Source organism: Drosophila mojavensis, unplaced genomic scaffold (genome assembly GCF_018153725.1).
Source record: "Drosophila mojavensis isolate 15081-1352.22 unplaced genomic scaffold, ASM1815372v1 contig_36, whole genome shotgun sequence".
In the NCBI taxonomy this organism is placed as follows: domain Eukaryota; kingdom Metazoa; phylum Arthropoda; class Insecta; order Diptera; family Drosophilidae; genus Drosophila; species Drosophila mojavensis.
The window spans coordinates 7169516-7192362 of NW_025318858.1; the positions used below are offsets into that span (position 1 = coordinate 7169516).

A 22847-nucleotide genomic window follows, 5' to 3' on the forward strand; every position below is an offset into this window, starting at 1 on the left:
AAATATGGAGAACGCATTTTTTTTTTTCACGGAATAAATTTTTTTTTATTTATCGCGAATTTCGATTTCATTAGAACTGCTGGTCATCCACACAGCTGCCATTCTAGAGTTTCCAAGTTTGCTCTACACTTGGAAAAATTCTCTATTTATAAACCACTTTCGTAACTTAGTAAGTATACTGTGAGTAACTCATATAAGCCATATGGATACTAAGTTTCCAACTATGAAATATTTTTGTGTTCTATTATAAACCAAACTTGCCCTGCCTCTTCTTGCCTACTTTCACCTTTACTGCCATTCAGTATTCTAGCACTGACTGGAAACAACATACATATGTTCAGACTAATAGATAACCGATATACATATGTTGTTTCCAGTCAGTGCTCAGCTGGTCAATCAATTATAAAATTTGCCTGTGCAGGCAGTGTAAACTTCTCATTATCAAATATAGAAAATTGATTACTAATTGAGCGTCAATCATCGACAGCAATTATAATACAAAGCTCAACGAATAACAGTTGGCAATGCAAATTTTATATTCCAGCGAAATGTGGCCGTCCAAAGGTTCGACAGAAATATACCTTGTACCTAGTTTCTCTTGTTCTCTAGTTTTTACACTAAAGAAATTCTAGATATATTAATTCTGTGATATTGATACATTTCTAACTAACTAAATATATATATATATATATATATATTTGAGATCATTAGAACTAACTCAATTAGTAGTAATGTGCATCTTGGAGTCTCACACGAATATGGTGTGCGATAGTATGTACGTACGTAATGAATTTTTTGTTTTTTATTTTTTTTGTTTTTTATTTTTTTTTTGTTTTACAAACCCGATTCAGTTGATGTTTTCCTGGAACTCGACTGCGGGCTTAACCCAGACATTTGCTGTTTCGTGTTGTCAATGCAGTAATCGCCACAGCAGCAGCAGCTTTGATTATTAGAACAATGGAGAATTGCGAGTGCAAACGAGGCGATAAGCGATCAAGTAGGCAGGCAAAACGGAACTAAGTTAAAACATTTATAAAAAATAATCACTTTATATGATTATTTTAACTATTAGAATAATATATAAATGAATTGTATTTAAATCATTTGTACTCTCTGCAATCATTCTTATAGGAAATTGTATTCTGATTAGCATTGATTTATGAAGATGTGCCTTCTTAATAGTTGAATAGTTTATTTGCCTAGCAATTAAACAGGGCTGTCGTGATTGAAATTACTTATGCCTTTCGTTTAAACGCACAATAATTTATTTTTTATTATTAATAAGAAATGTATAATACGCTTTTAAGCTAAATTGAAATATGGGCTTAAAGCTATGATTTTCCAATTATTAGCTGAACGCTTACAAAGAAAAATCGACTCAGTTAAGCGCATATATAAATCTATATATGCATATGAATAGAATGCGTGTTTGTATAACTGTCTCTCTGCCGTTTAACTCCTTGTCTCCTCACAGACTCTCTCTCCGTCCGTGTTTGCCTAAGAAATGCACTGGACGAAGAAGAGCTACAGAAGATCATATTAGTTCTCTATATGTATGAAGCCGTACTCATTTTGTAGAATGCATGGAGCAGCAGAGAGTGTTCCCATTGGTCATTTATAGCTCGACTGCAACGACCCCAACCTGGCGCGACTTAATTTTTGAGTGCAAGTTACCCTATTTAAAGGGGAAGGACAACAGCTTCAGAATTTCTTCAGTGGCCCAGGCCTGGTGGGGAAGGTTGTGATCGTTGAGCTAAGCAGTAAAGACAGAGGAAATACTTTGTATAATATACTTAGACGATATACTTAAAGGAAATACTTAGAAGAAATACTGAAAAAAATACCTACAGAAAATACGTAGAGGAAAACTTTGGAAGAAACACTTAGAGTGGATTATATGAAACTATATTTAAAATTTGAAGACTCTAGATATAAACATGTAGGAGATATAATTTGAATTTGATTTTCTACTTCGATGCAAATACACTTACATAGATACAAACACACATATATAGGTTATGTAGGTAACTGCCGTCAACAACCGTCGCCCAATGGCGTTTTAATAAACTCAAACATAAATATTGCAGCGCCAACAACTTCCGGAGTCATATGTAGAGCAGCAGAAACGGCGTCACGCTCAGTTGCTGAATTAAAAGTGACGGCGTTTCCAAATACTCTTCATTTTTTTTTTGAGGTTATCTGCAAGTATGAAAAGTGTTTTGTGAAATTTTCATATTAGTGAGACCTATTATACTACAAATGTAGATAATTTATTTAAGTAATATTTAATTTTAAATTAAATATTAAAATTTTATTTGTTTAGTTAGGCTATTAGGATTTGACTGATTTTTGATCCATAGATTCTTCTTATATTTTGCATATATTAGCTAGTGTATGAAGTCATCGGTGTTGCACAAGATTATGTCACATAGTATATTTAACCTTCGACTTCGTGTAGACAAAGTTTTTTCTTTGTTTTTCTTCTTTTCGGAATTGTCTACCGAATTTTCAGCAACAAATTTACCAAGGCGAAAGCCAGCTTCCGTTGTATTTGTGCAATCTCATTATCACTTGATTGTATGCTAATTCAAAGGGGTTTTTTTTTTATATCTTTTGAAAACTATTTATGTCTATATATTTTGCAATAAAATATATAATAAAAAATTTTCCTCATTATTTTTTGCAAAGTCTGTCAACTCAAATAATACAATCTTACTAGATATTTATGTTCATTGAAATTTGGTGACTATTTAAATACAGGTTATCCCCAAGTCAATAAAATTATGTGTTAACTTGTTTAATGACTGTACCAAAAAATTTCCAACAGTTTATAAATTGCATTGGTATGAATAACAGGGTTATGCAATGTACGTTTATGTTATGATTTCGTCATACTTGGCTAAATGTAGTTTTGTCTAATAATTGAGCAATTTGTCACAATGATTTAAATTTACTCTTTGTGCTTCAAATGCGCGCGCAGCATTTATGCAGTTCAGTTGACTGTTAATTGTTTGCAGAATAGCGTTGCCAGATAGATTATTTTTAAGGGTAGATATATCGACAGTTGCTCTTGTTGTATGAGCTGTCATTCTGCTATAAACAATGATTGCAGACTCACTTGAGTACAACAGCATGTTAGCAGTGTTCTAACAAAATTAACAGAATCGTGTTAAGTAGATACGGTTTATCATTTAATTTAATGAAGAAGAAAGTAAAATTCAACAAATAATTAAATGATAATAATTGATCAGTTATTATTGGAGCATTGTAACTTTTAAAAGCCAATTAAAAATGATTGAAATACAAAAATTCACGGACGGCAACGACGAGATTCCGGGTTTTGTGTAGTTTTGCGATTGTTTATCAGCAATAGCAAAAAAAAAAAAAAAAAAAAAAAAGTTCGCGTTGGTTTATTTATAGTTGTACTTTTCGTTGACGTGGATACTTTTCGCAGTGTCAGCTAGCAATGAAGCCGCAAAAGATTAAATCAACAACGACCACGTCGACAACAACAGAATCTGTATTTATTTTACAACAAAATTTGACTATTCGCAGTTTCATTAAAGCATTTTGCAACTCGTTTTCAGATAAGCAGCAATGGTACATCGCATTTCTATACGCCGCTGCCCGGCTATCCGCCTGGGCCAGGACCAACGGGCAACGGGCCCCCGCATTATCATATGCCGCCGCCGCCGCCGCCCCCAGCAGCAGCAGCAGCAGCAGCAGCAGCAGCAGCAGCAGCAGCAGACGGGTGCCCAACAGGCTGGCACGGCGACAGCTGGCGGTGCGCCGCCAACGTCACAGCCGCACTTACATTCCCCGCACTCGCCATCGCCGCCCAACTACAGAGATGAGCGCAGCCAGCGTCAGCATACGAAGCTGCTGCGTAAGCTGGAGAAGCAGCGTGAGCTGAGTGAGTATTAATTATTGATTGCAAATATATGTATATTCAATTAATGGGATTCCCTTACTCTGCTGCTCTGTAGACTCCAGCATGTCCACGCCCACGCACTCGCCCTCTCCACGTCGCAATGACATCAATGGGCATTACAACAACAACAGCGGCAACAACAACAACAACAGTAACAACAACATTCCAGTAGCACAGCAGCACCAGCACAACAACCACATGCATAGCCATGTGCGTGGACGCCACCTGGCGTATCAGCAGCCGCAACCGGCGCTGCAGCAGCAGCGCAACGTTGTCATCGCTAGCACCGCAGCTGGACAGCAGTTGGCCGCGCCCACGCGCAGCAGTGTGGGCGGCGCGAGCTCAGTGGGCACGTCAGAGGATGGCGAGGACACGTCCAGTGTGGCCGCCGAGGATGAGGAGGACTACCAGGCCCAAATCGTCGAACAGATCTCGGCCATTGACAGGCCAGAGGTGATCGATGTGAGTTCGCGTGCAGCGAAAATCATATGGGTGCCGCCAACCATAACGGATGCGCTGCTGCTGAATGTGCAGGATCTACGCTACCAAGTGCTGCTCAGCGACACGGGCAAACAGTGCAAATACAAGAGCCTGTACCGGGGCGAGGCGTACGAGTGCATTGTGCAGGATCTGCAGCCGGGACAGGAGTACTTGGTACGGCTGCAGGTGCACTATCAGCAGCTGCAGGGCAGCGTTAGCGAACCCACCGAGTTCAAAACGCCAGCCTGTGAGCCGGACCAGCCGCTGCCCCCCAAACTGGTGTCGCGCACCAGGAGCTCGATAAATCTGCGCTGGACGGCGCCGGCAGCCAACGGTGCGCCCATTCAATATTATCTGCTGGACTATGACGAGGGGCGTGGCAATGCGCTGCAGTTCACGGAGCTGGCCAAAACCAAGGCGAAGCACTATCAACTCAACAAGCTGCAGTCGACCACAGTCTACAGCTTTCGCCTGGCTGCCGTCAATGAGATCGGCCAGTCGGCCTATTCGCAGGTGAGCAGCTACAGTACAGCCGGCAATCCGCCCACAGCGCCGATGCCGCCGCAGCTGCAGGCCTGCACCGCCAGCTCGCTGCAGCTCGTCTGGGAGCGGCGATCACAGGACGGCGACTTTCTGCTGCAGCTGCAGGATGCTGAGTCCGGACACGGTTACCTGAACAGCTACAAGGGTGGCGAGACCCGTTACGAGTGCCTGCAACTGCGACGCGCCACCAACTATCAGTTCCGCTTGCGCACGGAGAATGATGCTGGTGTGTCGCCTTGGTCCAAGGAGGTTACCTACTGCACGGCAGCGGAGCGGCCCGGCCGGCCGGGAAAACCGCATGCCAAGGGCAAGATACACGGCACGCATTTCAAGGCGCGCTGGGAGCCGCCGTCAGACACCGGTGGCTCGGATATCTTGCGCTACCACCTGGAACTCAGCGCGGGAGCCAGCTTCGAGCGCATTTACACTGGCAGCGAAACGGAGGCGATGTGTGAGCGGCTGCAGCCGGGCACCACCTATCAGCTGCGTGTCTGCTGCGAGGGTCCTGCCGGGCAGAGTCCGTTCTCGGAGATCGGGCATGTGACCACAGAGGCAGTCCCACCAGCCGCACCACCCCAGCCCCATTGCGATGCACCACCAACGCCTTACGCAGCGCTGTTGCGGCTCACCCAGCCGGAGAACAATGGCGGTGCGCCGGTTCTGGAATTTGAGGCGCAGCTGCGTAGCGTCGATGCATCGGAGCCCTCGCAGCCACAAATCGTGTATCGCGGCAAACAAGACTACTTTGTGGCCCAGCAGCTGGCACCGGGTGGTGTCTATGAGGCACAGGTGCGTGCCATCAATCGCATTGGCGCCGGTAGCTGGTCGCCGTGGCTGCGTTTCGAAGCGGCCGCCGCACCGCCCAGTGCGCCCACTGACCTGGAAGTTGTGGTCAAGTCGGCGACCCATCTGACCGTCACTTGGAAGCCGCCGGCGCAGCTGAACGGTGCGGCTGTCAGTGGCTATAGCCTGCAGAGCGCCAGCCAGCAGCTGGACGAGCCCCAGGCTGAGCCGCCCAGCACACAGTTCCATGGCTGCTACCAGGGACCCCAGACTCTAGTGGAGCTGCGCAATCTGACGCCCTATACACGGTATTACCTACGCGTACTGGCCAGCAATGCGGCGGGCGCTGGACCCGTAACGGATGCTGTGTGCGTATCGACGCCCGCTGCTGTGCCCGGCGCTCCGCAGATGTTGGGCTACGAGTTCACCTCACAGGAAGTCACCTTGAACTGGACAACGCCAGCGTCCCATGGTGCCGACATCAGCAACTACAACATTGAATACGGCGAACGCACAATCGCTACGCCGGATGCCTGTACGCGCTACACAGTCACTGGCCTCACGCCCGAGACAAGCTACAAATTCCGGGTGCAGGCGGTAAATGCGATAGGCAGTGGACTCTTCAGTACCTACGTCAAGCTAACGACGCAGCCGGCACCGCCAGCGCCACCGCGGCTCGAGTGCAGCGGCTCTGGGCACAACTACTTGAAGCTCAAATGGGGCGACAGCGGCAAGACGGGATCCGTGTCTACGCTCTCGTCCGGCGCACTTAGCGGCAGCAGTGCGGACTTTACCAAGTACTATGTGGAAATGTATGTGGCCAGGGCGAAGCAATTCCAAACAGTCTACTCGGGCACGAATTGCATGTGCAAGATACACAAGCTGCAGGAGCGCAGCAGCTACACATTCCGCATCTATGCGCATACGGATCGGGCCGGCGACGGTGAGTACTCCGAGGAGTATGTATTCGAGACGGGCGCCACGCTGCCGGCCAACATCAAGGCGCCGCGAGTGCTGCACGAGGGCGTCTGCCTGCTGGACCAGGCCAGCCAACCGCTGGTGCAGCTCACTCTCGAGTGGCAGCACTCGAAGAACAGCTTCAACGATCGTGTCGAGTATGAGTTGCAGTACGCCATCGTCGCCTCCGATGCGGACAGCTCCAGCTCACCCAAGGCGCGCAGTGCCAGTGGCAACAGCAGCAGCAACAGCAACCACACCAACACCAGTGCAGCACCCGTGGCGCTAAGCAACCTGGATTACCGACAGCTGTACCGTGGACCAGAGACCAAGTTTACCATAGACAATCTTGTGCCGGGCACTTGCTACCAGTTTCGGGTGTGTCCGGTGCGCGTCACCAGCAGCGGCGAGCTGTTCCCAGGCCAGACGTCAGCGGCGCTGCGATATCAAGTGCCCAAGGAGCTGGACGCCAGCACGGCACCCTGCCACCATCTGCATGGATCGGCAATGGTGCCCAGCCAGACGACGCAGCGGGCTAGCCGCAAGCAATCGGATACGAACAGCGTGCACATGCGTTCGGTAAGTGCCTCGGCGATTAGCGGCAATAGTGGAGTTGGAGCTGATGTCCAGGCGATTGGCCGATTGCAGCATGAGCTGGCTGCAGCTAACTTCAATGCTTGCGGCGATCCGCTGCATCATCATCACCATCATCATCATCACCATCATCAGCCGCATCATCAGCCGCATCAGGCGTGCCCCGGGGAGCCAGCGGGCTCGTCGGGTCTGGCTGGTCCATCGGCGTCTACGTTGCAGCTGCGCGGCAACAGCAGCGGTGCCCATCACTTGCACCATCAGCATCATCTGCACCACTCACACCACATGCATCATGCACACTTGCCGCATGCCACCGCTGCCGTCATGGGCTCCACAACTAGCAGCAACGGCAACAGCAGCGGCAGCGGCAGCAGCAGCAACTTCATCTTGCCCCACGGCGGCATAATCAGACGCTTCGTCTCCAGGCTGATGGCGCTCTACTACAATAGAAAGCGGCTGACGGACCAACAGAAGGCCGTCTTCTTTGTGGTTTCATTTGTATTCGTGACTTTCCTAGTGGCGATGCTGGTGCACATGCTCTGTGGCTGATTTGGCAATCGATCGTCACACAAAAAGTCACGTGTCTCAAAAAAGTGATTGCAAATCACTCGCATTTGTTTTTCTTATTATTATCATTATTATTATTATTATTATCATTTTTATATGTGTTTATGTATGTGTATATATATATATATAAATATGAAATCGATTGTACATCTCCTAAATCTCTATATATGTAAGAAGGCAACAGTAATCCCACACACTTCACAAACAATTCCTTAAACAACACCAACAATATTATATACAGTATATCTATACAATGAACATTCTTAAGAACTCTTTATTTACAATTTTACATAAATTATTATGTGGCTAACTACATGTTTAATCGATTACAGACACTCACACACACACACACAAGCATATGTATACTACACACAAAAATCTCCATATGTGCTATAGCATTTTGTGCAACAACCAACTCTCAATGTACATACAAGTAAACAAACAAACAAACAAAAACAAAAACAACTAAGCTTAACCTAGAAATTCTTACAACCTTTACAAGAGCCTCTTTTACTGTTTACCGCATTGTTGTTGAACATGGATGTATGTGTATGTTAATGCACTATAAATATTTGAAACGAAAGTTATAAACAATGAATACCGAAAATTATGAATTTATTAGACTATGCTCTATCATGGTATATGAAACTGATAACAACCACTACTATATCTGTCTGTTTGCAAATGTATATGTAACTATATATATATATATATATATATATATATATATATATCTTTGAACTAATGAAACTATGCAAATATATAAATAACTTTAGAGCTGTACAATTGTTATGGATAGCCAAAAAAAAAAAAAAAAAAAGAAAATACAAGAACAAAAAAAAAAGAAAAACGTGACGATGGATGCAAGTTGATCCATAGCCCATTCCGAACTGTTGAGATTCGAGTGGCGCATTGAAACTATGTCCATTTCGAGCTAATTTAACAACAGACGCTTTTTTCATTCTCTTAACTTTCCATGTGAATTATTATATATACACAATTTATTATTATTATTATTATAAATACAAAATTGAAAAATTCATAGCGCGGCTATATAAATATATATATCGTAGCATACAATCCAATCCAATTATAACAGAGCTTACATGAATTATATCTCGTGTTAATGGCGGAACACATGTTGGTTCTTAACGATCCCTAAAGATGCTGCGGACATTATGTTGCAAACCCATGCTAGGCAAGAAAAAAAAATAATAACAAACAACAAAATAAATAAAGGACGTTTCTATAAATACACACAATACAAACAAATATATAATTATATAAATATATACATAAATATATTTTTTACACAAAAATGAAGAAAAAATAAATAAAAAATAAATAAATAAAAATTATTTAGAGCATACGATAAAAATATTTGAAATTTATAGCCTAATGCAACGCAAAGTGATTTATATTCCAATTATTATTATTTTTCTAATTAAATAAATTAATATAATCGTTTCTTTCCATAGTTTAATATGAAATTTAATGAATAATTACAAAATATATACTGAAGATATGTATGTTTACGTCGGTAAATGGTTACAATATATACAGAATATATATAAATATATATATTATTATATTAGAACTATATATTGTACTATTTGTCGATATATTTGTTTATTATACAGGCATATATATATGTGTGTGTATATATATCTATGCATGTATATATATGTATATATACATATACATATACATATATGTAATGCATATTTATAATAATTATTTGCAAAGTATATACACATATATGTATATGTATATACATATATATATATATAAATGTGTATGCATATGTTTCTATATATACATATATACATATAATTATATATAAAATAAATGCGATATACAAAAAAACAAAAATGTAATGATCTTTTTAATATGGGCTCATCGGTATATATATTTTCTAATTGATCTTATCAGACTCTATATTACGTAGCACTGCCTTAAAGTTGTAGTGGGACTACCTGGATATCAGATGCTTTACCACTAATTAATTACCAATGTATCATATGCAGCTGGAATAATGTATTCTTAGATCTGATGCTGCACATCGATACGTTTAAATATGATATACTATTTAGGGGAATATGTCGGGAAGTTGATACCAAGTCGCTTTAAGTTCTAGCTAAACCTTGATAATATCATATCATGCTTTGATATATCAGATTAGTCTGCATATTTGAATTTTCAGCTTTTAACATAGTTGGAATCGCTTCCAGTAAAACACATTTCAAAGTCGATCTTTGGGTGAGCTTACATTTGGCGTTCTAGGTGGCAAACTTTATAATATTTGACAGATATGGTTTGGTATGGTTTTTTCCTTCACTTCGATAGACAGGTGAACAGACGACTGGATAGACGTTGATCAAGTCAAGTGAAGACATTCATCAAGTGACCGACTATAAAATGGGATAGATGAGATAATGAATGATGTACTTTGCAAAGAGTTTTTGAAGTGAAATAAGTTGCGTACTTAAAATGCTTTATTCATCATTATTTTTATTGTTAACACTTTCTCATTCTACCATAGTTAGCTAAACCAATTCACACTATAACATAGATTTTCTCGTATTTTTTAATCATCTTAAATAATATATAACATAAATTATCTGTTAGTTGGACGTTATCGTATTTTGTTTGATATGTAAGTTTTGTATTCGTATTCGTATTCGTATTTGCATATGTGTATGTATTTATATGAAAATTAAATATAACATTTAAATCAACTAGATGTTCGTTTATCGCAGTTATTGTAATATTATTAATATCATTAGTATTTCCCGCTATTCATTGTTTAATTAATTCGTTATTTCTGTTAGTTTTAGTTGCATTTAGTTATTAATCTAAGTCTAAGATTTTTGTGAACTTCAACATACTAATACAATTCAAAATTACATTTGCATTTACCTAAAAACCATCTAAAAATTTGTAGCATTTTTTTTTTTTTTATGGTAACTACAAAATATATTATATACTTATAGGTATTTCAGGATATAGGCGCTAAAATCATTAACAGTTTCGCAATTCGTTTATTGTTGTTTGTTGAGTTTGGTTAAAATCGGTGTATAAAATATTGTGGTATTTGCTTTATTTTATATTTATCTCACTTATGTATGAAACATGAAAAACATTTCGTAGTCCTAGGTCCAAGTACAATAATTTAATATGCTTCCAAAAACTTGTCACATAAACATGTGAATTATTTTATTTGCTTTTTTTTAAATTATTATTTATTATATATATTTTATTTTATTATTATATATATATTTTAGTATATTTTTTAATATTTTCTTCAACCATCTCTTAAGACAGATATACCCTTTTCGCTTATGCTAACATTTATTTCTAATGCTAAGGCAGCTTTTAACATCGATATGGGTTAGTTACATATGTATATGTATACATATATATATAATAATATTTGGTATTGGTAGCATTTCAAATCCCATGGCTCGTCTGCTTAATACATATATATATATATTATATATACATATGTATATGGTACAAATGCATTTTTGTGTGAGTGACTGAATGAATTTGGATTGAGCAGACAAATTAGCAAAAACTTTTTGCCATTTTACTTAAGTTTTTGTTAATCTATTTCATTTAGTTATTATTTTTCTGTAATGTGAATTCATTCACTGATATTCAGCCAATGGTGCCCATGGTAGAGACACAGCTGCTGCTAATCAAAGGCTCACGCGAATTGACAGACGTATTGGATGGATCAATGGATAGTGTGAACTCCGTGGAGGCCTCAACCGAATCATGTTGACTTTGCGTTTGCTCATGCCGTCGCGGCTTCACCACCTGAGCGGTATCCTTGTGTGGGCCACTTACCTGAGCAGTGGCTGCCGGATAGCTGGACACACGTTTAAGCGTCTGAACGAATTAACAAACAAATATTAAAATAATAATTGGGAATTGTTACTATTCAGGAGCTTACCTTATCATTCAATAGCTCCGCTGCATTGGCAGCTGCAATTGATTCCGTCACGGGGCAAATGTTTTTGCTTGATGAGAATTTTTTGCGTTTGCGTTTCAGAGCAGCAATGGCAGTTAGACCTGGAATGGATATAGACATTGTTTACCTTTCTACTTAAATGCAGCTCAAGACTCAATTGTATGCACCTGTCGTTGTGTGAAAGAAGTGCGCGCCCACGCCCCCATACGTGTGTGCCGAGGAGGCTGCTGGAGGCGGTGGCAGAGCTGACCCCAGGGTATTGCCATCTCCGCCGTTCTGTCTGTAGTTAACTGTGCACTGGGCCGAGCCTTGGGCATAGCTCACACGCACCTGGTCGTGCACAGATGTGGTGTCATGCGAGGAATCGCAGACGGAATCCTCCGACTTGGAGCGTCCCAGCATTTTGCTCATGTTGCCCACCTTGGCGGCTTCAATCAGTGTACCTATAAATATGCAAGATGATGATGATGATGAGAGATTGGATATATTTGAAATTGTCCTTAGCTTACCCCAGCGTTTCTTGTGGCCTGCAATGCGTTTGTTGTACTTTAACGTGGTCTTATTGTACTTTGTGGCAGCCGTGGCGGGCGTTGCTGCTGCCGGGCTCTGAGTGGGCGTGGTGGGTGACTCAGCGCCACCCATGCCGCCAGTGGTGTTCTGGCGTCTGTGTATGAAGTTGGGCGTGAAGAGTGTGGAGAGCGTGGAGCTAAGTATCTCATGCTGATTATCATAATTATCCAGCGATGTGGAGAACTCGGCCACCGGGGCCAAGGAGCTCGTCGAGCCTGGTGGCGCAATATTAAAGCCTTTCATGAGCCGACGCTCCTTCTGGCGATTCTTCTTGCCACCGCCGCCTGAGTGTGAAGTAAGAGAGAGATTGAGATTGAGATTAGAGTGTGAGTCGAGTGTATCCAAGCGCAGCTTACCGCCACCTTGTCCTGCAGTCACGTTCGTATCCATGCCGCTGTTCTTCAGTATCTCCACCAGCTCGCAGCGGAAAGCAGAGATGTCCTGCTTAATCTCGTTGACATCATCCTCTGTGACACCCTGAGACTCCGCCTTGCGCTGCTCCACGGTGACATAGCGACGCACCAGATTACGCATTATCTGCTGATACTTGAAGTCCCTGTCGCTGGCCTGCTGTGCTTTGCGCTAGCATGAGGTTTTAGTTAGTTAGTATAAGATATAATTATTCACTAATTTAGTCCCTGTACTTACACGTATTGTCTTCAGGTGCTCCCGTCGAGCGGCCGAGGAGCCGCTGCAGAACACCTGACGCATCCATTTGCTGGCGTACCATATGGACTTGGGCGTGGGAATTATATTGAACGGGGGCGGGCAAGTGCCGCCCTCCTCGAAGTAACTGATCCATAATTTGGAGCGTGCGAATTTCCACTCCACATCAGCACGTTCCTAGAGATAACAGAAGTTATATTTGATAATAGATCTATTATTTGGTTTAGTTACTCTACCGATATTAGCTGATACGAGTGGTTCATCATGGCTATCAAGAGATTGAGCAGCACTACGATGTTGATAACCGAATAGGTGCCAAACATGAGCATGCCCCAGAAACGTGTGAAGATCTTGATGCCATCCAGCTCGAAGCTGTCCAGATCAATCAGCCCAAAGACAGCCCAAAATAGGGTTTGAGTGGTCTCAAAAAGACTAAGGAAGAAATATAATTAAAATATATAAAAGAAACATGTCCAATTTTAAAATATATTCATGCATAGTTAAAATAAAAATAACAATTAAAAAACTTTATTACTTTTTATATTATTTTATGAAAAAAAAAAAAAAAAATTAAATTAAAAATTATACATAGTATATAAAAAGTTATTAAAATAGAAATTAATTTAATTAACTAATTCCAAATAGACTTTTGATTTGTGTTTCGAAAAAATAGTCTAAAAAGCCCACCTTAAGGCGGAAGGAACTTACTTGGAGAAACGTCGCCAGACAATGCAGGCATTCGGATCATTGGTGCCATTCAAGTTGAGCAGGAGGCTGGGTGAGACCTCGGGACAGCGCTTCTTCTCCAGATCAGCATAGTACCTGAGTCCATGAGTCCATGAAAAATTAGGTTAAACTTGTAAATATTATTTAAAGTAAATGATTGTTAGGCAGTTGCAATACCGACCAGAGCAGCTGGTTGAGGCCGCTGCCAAAGGCGAAGAGCACCAGGACGTAAAGGAAGAAGAACTTCATGATGTCCATGACCATGCGCGACAGCGAGACCTGCAGTGGCCCCAAGTGTGGGTTCACCGAGAAGATGTACACCAGCTTGAGGCTACTGAAAATGTTCGCTGCACTGAACAGGCCCTCCGATATGAGCATGGGGTCCCAGGTGTCCCAGCGCTCGCGCGGCAAGTCCGTGGCCTGCGAATTAACCTTCATCTCCTTTTGCACCTGCACGAGCCATGTGTTAAGGGACTGAAGGAAAAGAGGCTGAGTCTGTGATGATTACCTGAAAGAACGAGACGACGCGCAGTGCCACTGTGGCCACGTAGAGGGAGTTGGTCACAAAGTCAATGACGTTCCACATATCATTGAGGTACTCCTGCAGGCCCACGTCCCACAGCTGCTTCACCTCGCTCCAGATGAGCCCGCTCACCCAGGCCAGAATCAGCCACTCGATGAAGGTGGGCTTGGCTCCGCGCTTGGTGGGCAGCTGCAGTTCCTCCGTCTGGTTCAGCATCGTCGTCGCGTCCGACCAGAACCAACTGCCAATGAAGGTCTCAATGCGCTGCGAGGCGAGCATTAGAAGGAACAAGAACGTAAAGTACGAGGCGCTGTGGCAAATGAATTTAATGAAGGGCTTCCGCATGGTCTGCCCGATGCTGGAGTACGGCGCCAGAATGTAGGCCAGCGAGAAAATGGGAAACAGGATGCCAATGCGAATGATGTCCAGTGTCTGAAGAGCCATGTTTTTGCGTCTAAAGCCAGGTAGGCCTTCATACCAAATGCTGGCCAATAGCTGTTGCACATTCGAGTGCGCCACAAACTGAGTGCATAAGAGAACGAGATAGATAGAGAGAGAGAGAGAAATGTCTATTTTCTCATATTAAGTTACCTTTTTCTGTCGCAGTTTGATAGCCAACTTCAGGCGATTCAGGTGCATGCGCTCGCCATGCTCAAAGACCGGGCCAGTGGGATCGTGATTTAGCAAGATCTCCAGCTCGTGCGAGGTGCGCGTATGATCTAGCAAGGCGGTAGCAAAATCCTGGCACTGCTTTCGCAGCTCCTGATATTCGTTCTGAAAGATAGTCCCATACATACTATACACCATATCGCATTTGGCATATCTAGCTTACCTTAAATTCGTGTTCCAGAAAGCTGAGACGTCGCAGCTCCCAGGAGAGCTCGAAGGCCGTGAGTATAGGATCCTTGGAGGACAGTGCTATAAGACTGGGACTGGCCAGCGCACGATAGGCATTGATTCGAGAGCGCGAGTGCCTGAGCGAGTCCTCCTGCCGGGACAGGACGCACTCGTCACAGCCGCAACGCACATCGTGTGGCATGGGCAGAACGGCGCCACGATCGAGCAGAATTTTGATGATCTCGTAGTTGTCCCGATGGGCGGCCAATATCAAAGGTGTTATGTCTGGCGTAAACGTTGAAGTTTCCTCCGAAGTAGACTCCCAGCTCTATGACGAAATTATAGAGAGTGTCGTTATGAGAGAGAGAGAGAGAGAGAGACAGAGAGAGAGAATGGAGCTACTACACACATGATTGCCCTCATTCTGGAAGGTAACATTCTCGTGGTCCAGCAACACCTCCACGGCCTCCACAAACTCCTCGGAAATGGAGTGCAAGAGCGCATCCTTCGTGTCCACATTGTAGTTAATGAGCAGCTCAACCATCTCCAGATTCTCATTATCAATGGCCATCAGCAAGGCGGTTCGGCCCAAGGGATCGACACAGTTGACATTGATGTAATCGGTGTCCTGTGCCTTCTGCAGCATGCGTCGAGTGCCCGCCATGTCGCCCCGCTCCACCGCCAAGAGGAACTTCTTCTCCTCCAGCGTTAGCTGGCGTATCTCCTGATGCGGCCGTATGGTGTTCTCCTCCTCCATCATGCCGTGTATGCTATGGCGCTGCAATGGGATTTGATGCCTGTCAAGGACTCTTACTCGAGCAACTTGGCTCAGTTACCTTCACACGCCTGGCTGGCTCAATTTGGACGGCTATGTGACTGCTGCCGCTGCCCTCGCTGCCTGCCGACCTCTTATCCCCAGCATCTGTGCCATCCACACCATTCTTGATCTTACTCAGTATTGGAGCGAGCACAGATTTCCGGCGTGCCGGACTTATGAAGTGCAGTTTTTTTCCTTCGTCTGTAAGGGAGAATAGAAATAATTGTAAGACTAACGAAAAAATCTACACTAGTCATTTTGATCTTTCTATGCGTTTGTCTGTCTTAGGGGCATCTCTATGAACTCGTCCATGTCAACAACAAAAGTTGCCGGCAATTCAGGATTTCGCCCGATTAAATCAGCTCATTATAGCCATATTCTCGTCGCCCACAACTCCTGCTGGTGGCAGCGTCTACCCTAATTATGCTGCTCAAGGATGTCTGCATTAAGAAAAGCTTAATCCACTGCAAAATGGCCTTGCCAGCAAACACGGCGACTGTCGCAAGGCCGCAGCTGTCGCGTCGATGGCCTTGTGTAAAATCAAAATCCCATTAGATTTTTATTAACTTGGGGTTCATAGCTTAATCGAATTGGGAAGCCATTAGCGTCAAGGGATAACAGCATCAGTGGCAAATTACAACAAGAACAACAACAACAATATAATAATGTAATTATTATAATGTATGGCAAACGCAAATGAAAGCAAACAATCATAACAAACATACGGGGCGTATGCGTAATATTATATGCAAAATAAGCTAGAGGGAAATGCAGTTGGTCGCGGTGCTACGTCAAAATATCTGGGTCAATAGCTGTTTGCTTGTTTTTTTGCATATGCTTATAATATACAGAGTCCACACACATGCACAGCTCTTCCTGCTGGGGTGTGCGAGCCCGCTTATGAATTGTTGAAAGGAGCCCGGGCTGAGAACGGCAACATTCAACATTACATGAATATATGCATCATGCTTACCAGGTTATGTGTAGACAACAAAATAACAGTCATATGATATATGATATATGTAACATAAATAATTCAATTTTACCACCTGCCAATGCATATAAATGTTTAAGGATAGCGTTAAAATTGTATAACAAATATATGTTGTATTCCAATTATATATATATATATATATACCTATGTAATTTTGTTTATTAATATTATTATTAATGTTTAATATTAATGCAAATTAAAATTAAACTATCTCTCTCAATTAATTCTTTGCTTAGTAAATATACATATACATATGTATATCGTCAGCTCGCTCTATATGTTTTCTGGCTTAGGTAGGCTTTACTGTAACTACATTCTACGAGCACTGACGACCTTCATCAGCGTACATACATAGCGTCCGCAAATTTGCCATGTATTATGCCCTACGTCAATATTTCCCTTTCAGTTGAACAGGGTTTTGCAATTTTAGCGTTTAGCATACGAATATGTACAAAAAGCTTTAATAAATTTGTTTGTAAATTTAAAAAAATATACAATGTATTTAAATATTTGTAAAACTATTTTGATTAATTTTTTATTATTAGAATTTATAAATATTAAAATTTTGATTTAGTTAGAATTTATATAGGAATGCTTTTAAAATATGATTACAATTTATTATTATTATTATTATTATTATTATTATTATTATTATTATTATTATTATTATTATTAATTTATTTTTAATTTTTAAGTCTAATATAACACGACATAGTATTAACATATTTACTTAAGGTAATAATGTATTCTAAATAAACTAATTTAAAAAAATTTAAATGCAGCTTTGTATTAAATATTTTATAAATCATATTCGATAAATATTTAGTAAGTGTATAAGCCAATTCGGTTTGTTTAGCAACCATCCTTTCGAGCAAGCTTGTCTTCACTTTTGCAGCTGGTAACAGCGAACGTTGAACCTTCATTGATTTGCCACAGACACACGAGTATAGCTAGTGTGTGCATGTGTCGGTGTGCGCGTCTGTGTGTGAGTTTGAAAAATGAGACTGCGCAGGAGCCAACCTAACCTAGGTGCCTTGCCTTTTGGTTGTCGTAGGTCCTGAACACGCAACGCTACAAAACAACAACAAACTGGTCAACTGTTTCCGACACACACACGCACACACACACACAGGTGCATAGCATACACCTACACACATGTATGTGTGTACATGCAAATATATAAATGCAGCACCTTAGCGGCTACAAAGTAATCACAAAACCATTGAAACGCTATTGATTGACCTAAAAAACAATCTAACTGTGCGCAAACACTTTAACACAGCAACTCTTAACAGATTTTGACCCGGTTGCTACACTACCAACACTGTGCCAATTCCCATTTCCTATTCGATTTCCTTGCTCAATTTGGAATGTTTAGCGAATTCGAAAAGGGCATTTCAGGGTATATTGTTGATTGCTGGAATGTATTCAGCAATTAGAAAGAGGCGTGGTTATTCATATAAAGTAGTATATGTTTTTGATCAAGATGATCAGCTGATTAGATGTAAAATGCAAATGTATATGTGACTCTTTCTGTCTGCCTACGTGTCTCCCTACATGTCTCTCTCTTTGGCAGATTCTCTGCCTGTGTACCTGGCTGGCTGTCTGCCGATTCATTAACTCAAGGAAATGCTCAGAGAGTCAAGTTTGTCTTTGAGTGGAAGTGGGATTACGAGGAGGATGAGAGTGCGTTGCCCTATATAAATGGGAGCCTGCTGCAGCGGCACTTCAGTCTGTTTTTCAATATCCTGGTGGGCGGACGTGAAGTGCTCTTCTTCTTGGACGTATGGTAAACAATAGGTAGTTACTAATGTTAATTAAATAATAATCACTATTGTAGTAGTTTATTTTTATACATTTAAGAAATTGTTCAAATAATAGTTTATACGCATGATCATTTGGATTATGTTAATTATTTTTAAATATGTATTTTACGAATTTGCATTTGTTAATTATTTTATATACTATTTTTATATACTATTTTATTTTATATACTATTTTTTATAAATTAAACAAATTATAGTCGTGAAATGATAATACTAGCTTTTTTATACTACATAATTTATTATGCATTATTTAGGTGCGTAAGCCTTTCAAGTTTATATTTTTAAGGTATTTTACTTACCTTCGCCTTCTTCTGCCGCTTTGACATCGCTCCATTTCGACAACTACCAAAAAAAAAAAAAGAAGCAGAATAGATTGGTGTGTTAGTACGATTAAAGCGTAAGCATAGCCCAGAGGTTAATGGTATTTTAAGAAATTAGAAAAAACTGTAAGTAGGATTATAATATATATACAGCTTAGTGAAGCAATTCATTGCCGAAATTTAGTATAGAAAATCATTATTCATTTATACAATACACAAATATTGCAATATGAATTGTGGAGTATATTCCCCTCAAACCCAACAGATGCTGATGCTAACACTGTTGCACATACATACATACAAGATGTTAAGGAGAAACCGAGTGAAGAGCACGCGAGTGGCACGCATGGCCCTCAAGTGTCCTTGTTGCCTTGATGCCGGCATCTACTTGTGCTTATGTTTGGGCTTGTGGAATACGCACCCTCGCGTCCTTGGCACGTAGTACTTGGCTCTCTAGACAACAGAGAAGGACATGTCAAAGACCGAGCAAAGTTCTAATATCTAACAAAATATCCTCTTTCACTGGAAATGTATTGTCAAACTTATTTGCAAAACTTTCAATTACTCGATTCCAATAACATAAGAAAGACAGCGAAGCGGGGAGAATTAAGAAATTACTGCGTATCCACATGTATTAATATACAAATACACATATGTATATACATACACATATATTAAACACATTTGAGAAGGGAGACAGTAATTGCGAGCAAGCAACATAAATGCTATGTATGTATTGTATGTAGTGAGCCTAACAAATCGGCAAAGCCAACTCTCGATCGTAGTAAACTTCTAACTCTCACTTCATATGCTCTCTGACAGAGCAAGATAGCGAATACGAAGCCAACTTTTCTCTCCTTACTTTACATTCAAATTCGCGAGAGACTAGCCGAACTCTTGGGTAAAGTACGCTTTTCTTATAACGGCACCAAAGCAAATTGCACAAGGCATGTTGCGAATATACATACATACATATATTACGAATATACATGTATATATAATACAATATAAAATAACAAATATATATGTAAGTAAATATGTCCTATTTATTTGGCAAAGTTACATATGTATTCGCAACGTTGGCTTCCAATTAATAACAACTTTTTGCTGCGTTTAGTCGCAACTTTGTTGCTGTTGGCATTTTCTTGATGTCAGCTGTTGTTGTTGCTGTTGTTGTTGCTGTTGTCCTTGGGCGCATTTTAATTCAGGGCACTGCACTCACTGTGACCGAAGCGCCGTCTATTAAAGGCCACCCGACAGTGGCTCTTTACGTGGGTGCTTTTGTTTTGTATTTTGTGCCTCTTCCTTTTTGCTCAAAGAGTTTTTACTACGGCAAGGGTTGTAAGTGAAAATCTTGTACTTTAGCTGGTGTTAGTTACCTGTTAGGTAACCATGCATTAAAGACGACTCAATTAACTTTAATTATATGTAATTTTAAAAATGTATAGCTTGCAAATTCTTAGTAAAAAGGGTTTTTTTAATTATCGTAGAGAGGATAAGACTCTTCGGCAACACACCTCCTACCACACTACTTACCGAACCCACATCTGTAAATATTAATTTAATTGTTAAGTTTATAAATCTTTGTAATATTTTTCATCCAATTTAACTTCCAACATTCACGTCGATGGCCCTCGTAGCTAGTACGTTTAATAATTTTTAGATTTATATTTTTTATATTATCTAATAAATAAATAATAATAATAATTATCGTAGATTGCTTTTTAGCAAAAATTTGTTCATTATGCTGTTCGTTTGACTCAAACGCTCTTCTCAATATCTTTGCAGCACACAAATTTGCAATTTCCCATTGACTTGGTTTGAAAACTGCATAAAATTGAGTAACTGGCACAAGTGGCCAGCCCACTTCACAGAGACAGAGAACAAACAAAGCAGTATATATATAGAGGGTGCTCGGCTATCATCATCCATTGTGAGCCTTCGCTCTTTCCCAATTTTGCATTTACCTTGAGTTGAGATTTCCTCTTGAGTGCGGCAATCGAGCGCGTCTGCTGTCGAATCACCTCCAGTGCAATATTCACGTCAACTTTTCAATCGGCAATACAAACAACTCAACAAAAACTTTCCAAATTTGCAATTAAAAATACAGTTTTTGAGAAAAATATAAGAAATTGCCAATTAATCAGAAAGTCAATTGAAATCTTTACGCCTTTGGTTTGTTGTTGAATCGCTTAGGCCACACAAATAGTTTCATAGAAATATATATTTATATATTTGTTTAAATTATTATTTTGATCGATTTTCCGTTTGCGTTGTTTAATCACGTCGTTTTGTTTCTATAAATAATTAAATTTACGCAATGTTTATGGAATTTGTTCGCAATCTTACTGAGAATATATTTCAACGTTTTTCTTTTAACTTGGTACGCATGAAATAAAATTGTTTGTTTATTTATTTTTTGGAAAATATTAAATTTTTCAAATTTCCAATTTTAAAATATTCACAATATTATTCTCTATTTAGTTGATCTGAGTAAAAGCTGCAATATTTTAGCACTTTGCTAATACTTCACAGTCTCTACTGAGTCGATTACACCTTATAAAAGCACACGATCAAATTCGAATAGCTTTTTATATATAGTTATACTTCCGTTATATGCATAGTCAGTATAACTAAGTGCACTATCAAGTTCTGCAGTCAAAAGAGAAGTTTTTTATAGGGTATCGTTTAAGGGCGTGAGAAAGTTGGGTGGAGATTGACCTATAAATCTATTACTGCCGTTTTGATACCTATATTGACATACGAAATTTCAGCTGAAGAAGATTAGGGCGTGTTGGACTCATAGGTTTTTAAGCAGAAAACAATAATAGTTTTATCTTCTTTTTTGTAATTTTAAACCTCATAAATAACTTAAATTCATAGCATAAACACAATTTTAAAACAAATTTAATATTTCCAGGACTTTTTTAAACATATATTAATATATATATGTTTTTATTGCGTTTTTGGTCAAATGTTAACACATCTTAATTATACTTGTTCGATGTTTTTGGTTTCACACGTTAATTATTATTACGAATTAGCCGCATATTTCCGAATTTCCATGCGTCTTGACCAGTTGTCGAATTGCTACTGGGAAGCCAAGCGATTGTACTGAGTTTGAAGGCGAAAACTTTTGGAATTTTCATTAATAAAAACATGACCGGCTGTTTCAGCTGCAATGCGCATGAGTGTAGTATTGCAGACAGGCAGGAGTAACCGACAATACTGAAGAAAGGAGGTCATCATTGGGTTAACCTGCAAAATATGATGAAGTAGGCTTCTACGACGAAGGTGGAGAGAAAAAGGTGTGGCCAAAATACTTTAGCTCTAGGACTATATAATATAATATGTTAGCTGCATCCGCTTTTGCAAGACAATTAGGACATTGAACTGTGAAAATTTCATCAACTTTACGTATTTGGAAAAAAGCGTATACGCTATATTCAAAATATAAACGGTGATAGTACCATTCTCAGATAATAAAATGTAGCAAAATAAAATCATTTTTAACAAATATATTTGAATAATACACTTTTTGCCGCCAAATTAGATACGGAATCGATATTTATAATATACACAATACCTTTTAGTATTTGTAGTATTTTTTAAAATAATCGATTAGCCTCCACATTCAAACTCGACCAACATTTGCCTTTTTCTGTTTGCACACACTGTCACACTAATCGCTAAATTTGCCAAATGTGCAAAAGGCGACGGCGGCGTTTTATTAATCT

At 40.4% G+C, this 22847-nt stretch overlaps 2 protein-coding genes across 2 annotated transcripts in view; one reads left to right on the forward strand and one right to left on the reverse strand.

Annotated features, from left to right (window-relative positions):
- LOC6576229 overlaps positions 1-8462 on the forward strand; it is a 55365-nt gene extending 46903 nt beyond the window's left edge. The window contains 3 exon segments of the mRNA XM_044009043.1: positions 3588-3698; positions 3700-3913; positions 3987-8462. Of these exon segments, the coding sequence (XP_043864978.1) occupies positions 3588-3698; positions 3700-3913; positions 3987-7837 (4176 nt within the window). The 3' untranslated portion in view covers positions 7838-8462.
- Positions 8463-10220: 1758 nt separating this feature from the next.
- Positions 10221-21160, reverse strand: LOC6576230 (transient receptor potential-gamma protein). The gene is made up of 16 exons (XM_032729212.2): positions 21078-21160; positions 19090-19132; positions 15990-16171; positions 15563-15931; positions 15149-15481; positions 14908-15090; positions 14302-14838; positions 13975-14243; positions 13776-13889; positions 13304-13499; positions 13050-13244; positions 12758-12983; positions 12341-12685; positions 11999-12274; positions 11814-11932; positions 10221-11749 (listed from the first exon to the last, which is right to left on the reverse strand). The coding sequence occupies exons 4-16, from the start codon at positions 15911-15913 to the stop codon at positions 11516-11518; spliced, it is 3378 nt and encodes a 1125-aa protein (XP_032585103.1). The 5' UTR covers positions 15914-15931; positions 15990-16171; positions 19090-19132; positions 21078-21160; the 3' UTR covers positions 10221-11515.
- Between the last annotated feature and the right edge of the window lie 1687 nt (positions 21161-22847).

Bases quoted from the DNA above. Each gene is read 5' to 3' on its own strand.
- LOC6576230 (XM_032729212.2), bottom strand. From the start codon at position 15,913: ATGATGGAGGAGGAGAACACCATACGGCCGCATCAGGAGATACGCCAG. The intron at 14,244-14,301 runs GTAATCATCACA...TGGCTCGTGCAG, and splicing joins GCGTCGTCTCGTTCTTTCAG to GTGCAAAAGGAGATGAAGGT. The intron at 13,890-13,974 runs GTCGGTATTGCA...TCATGGACTCAG, and splicing joins GGCCTCAACCAGCTGCTCTG to GTACTATGCTGATCTGGAGA.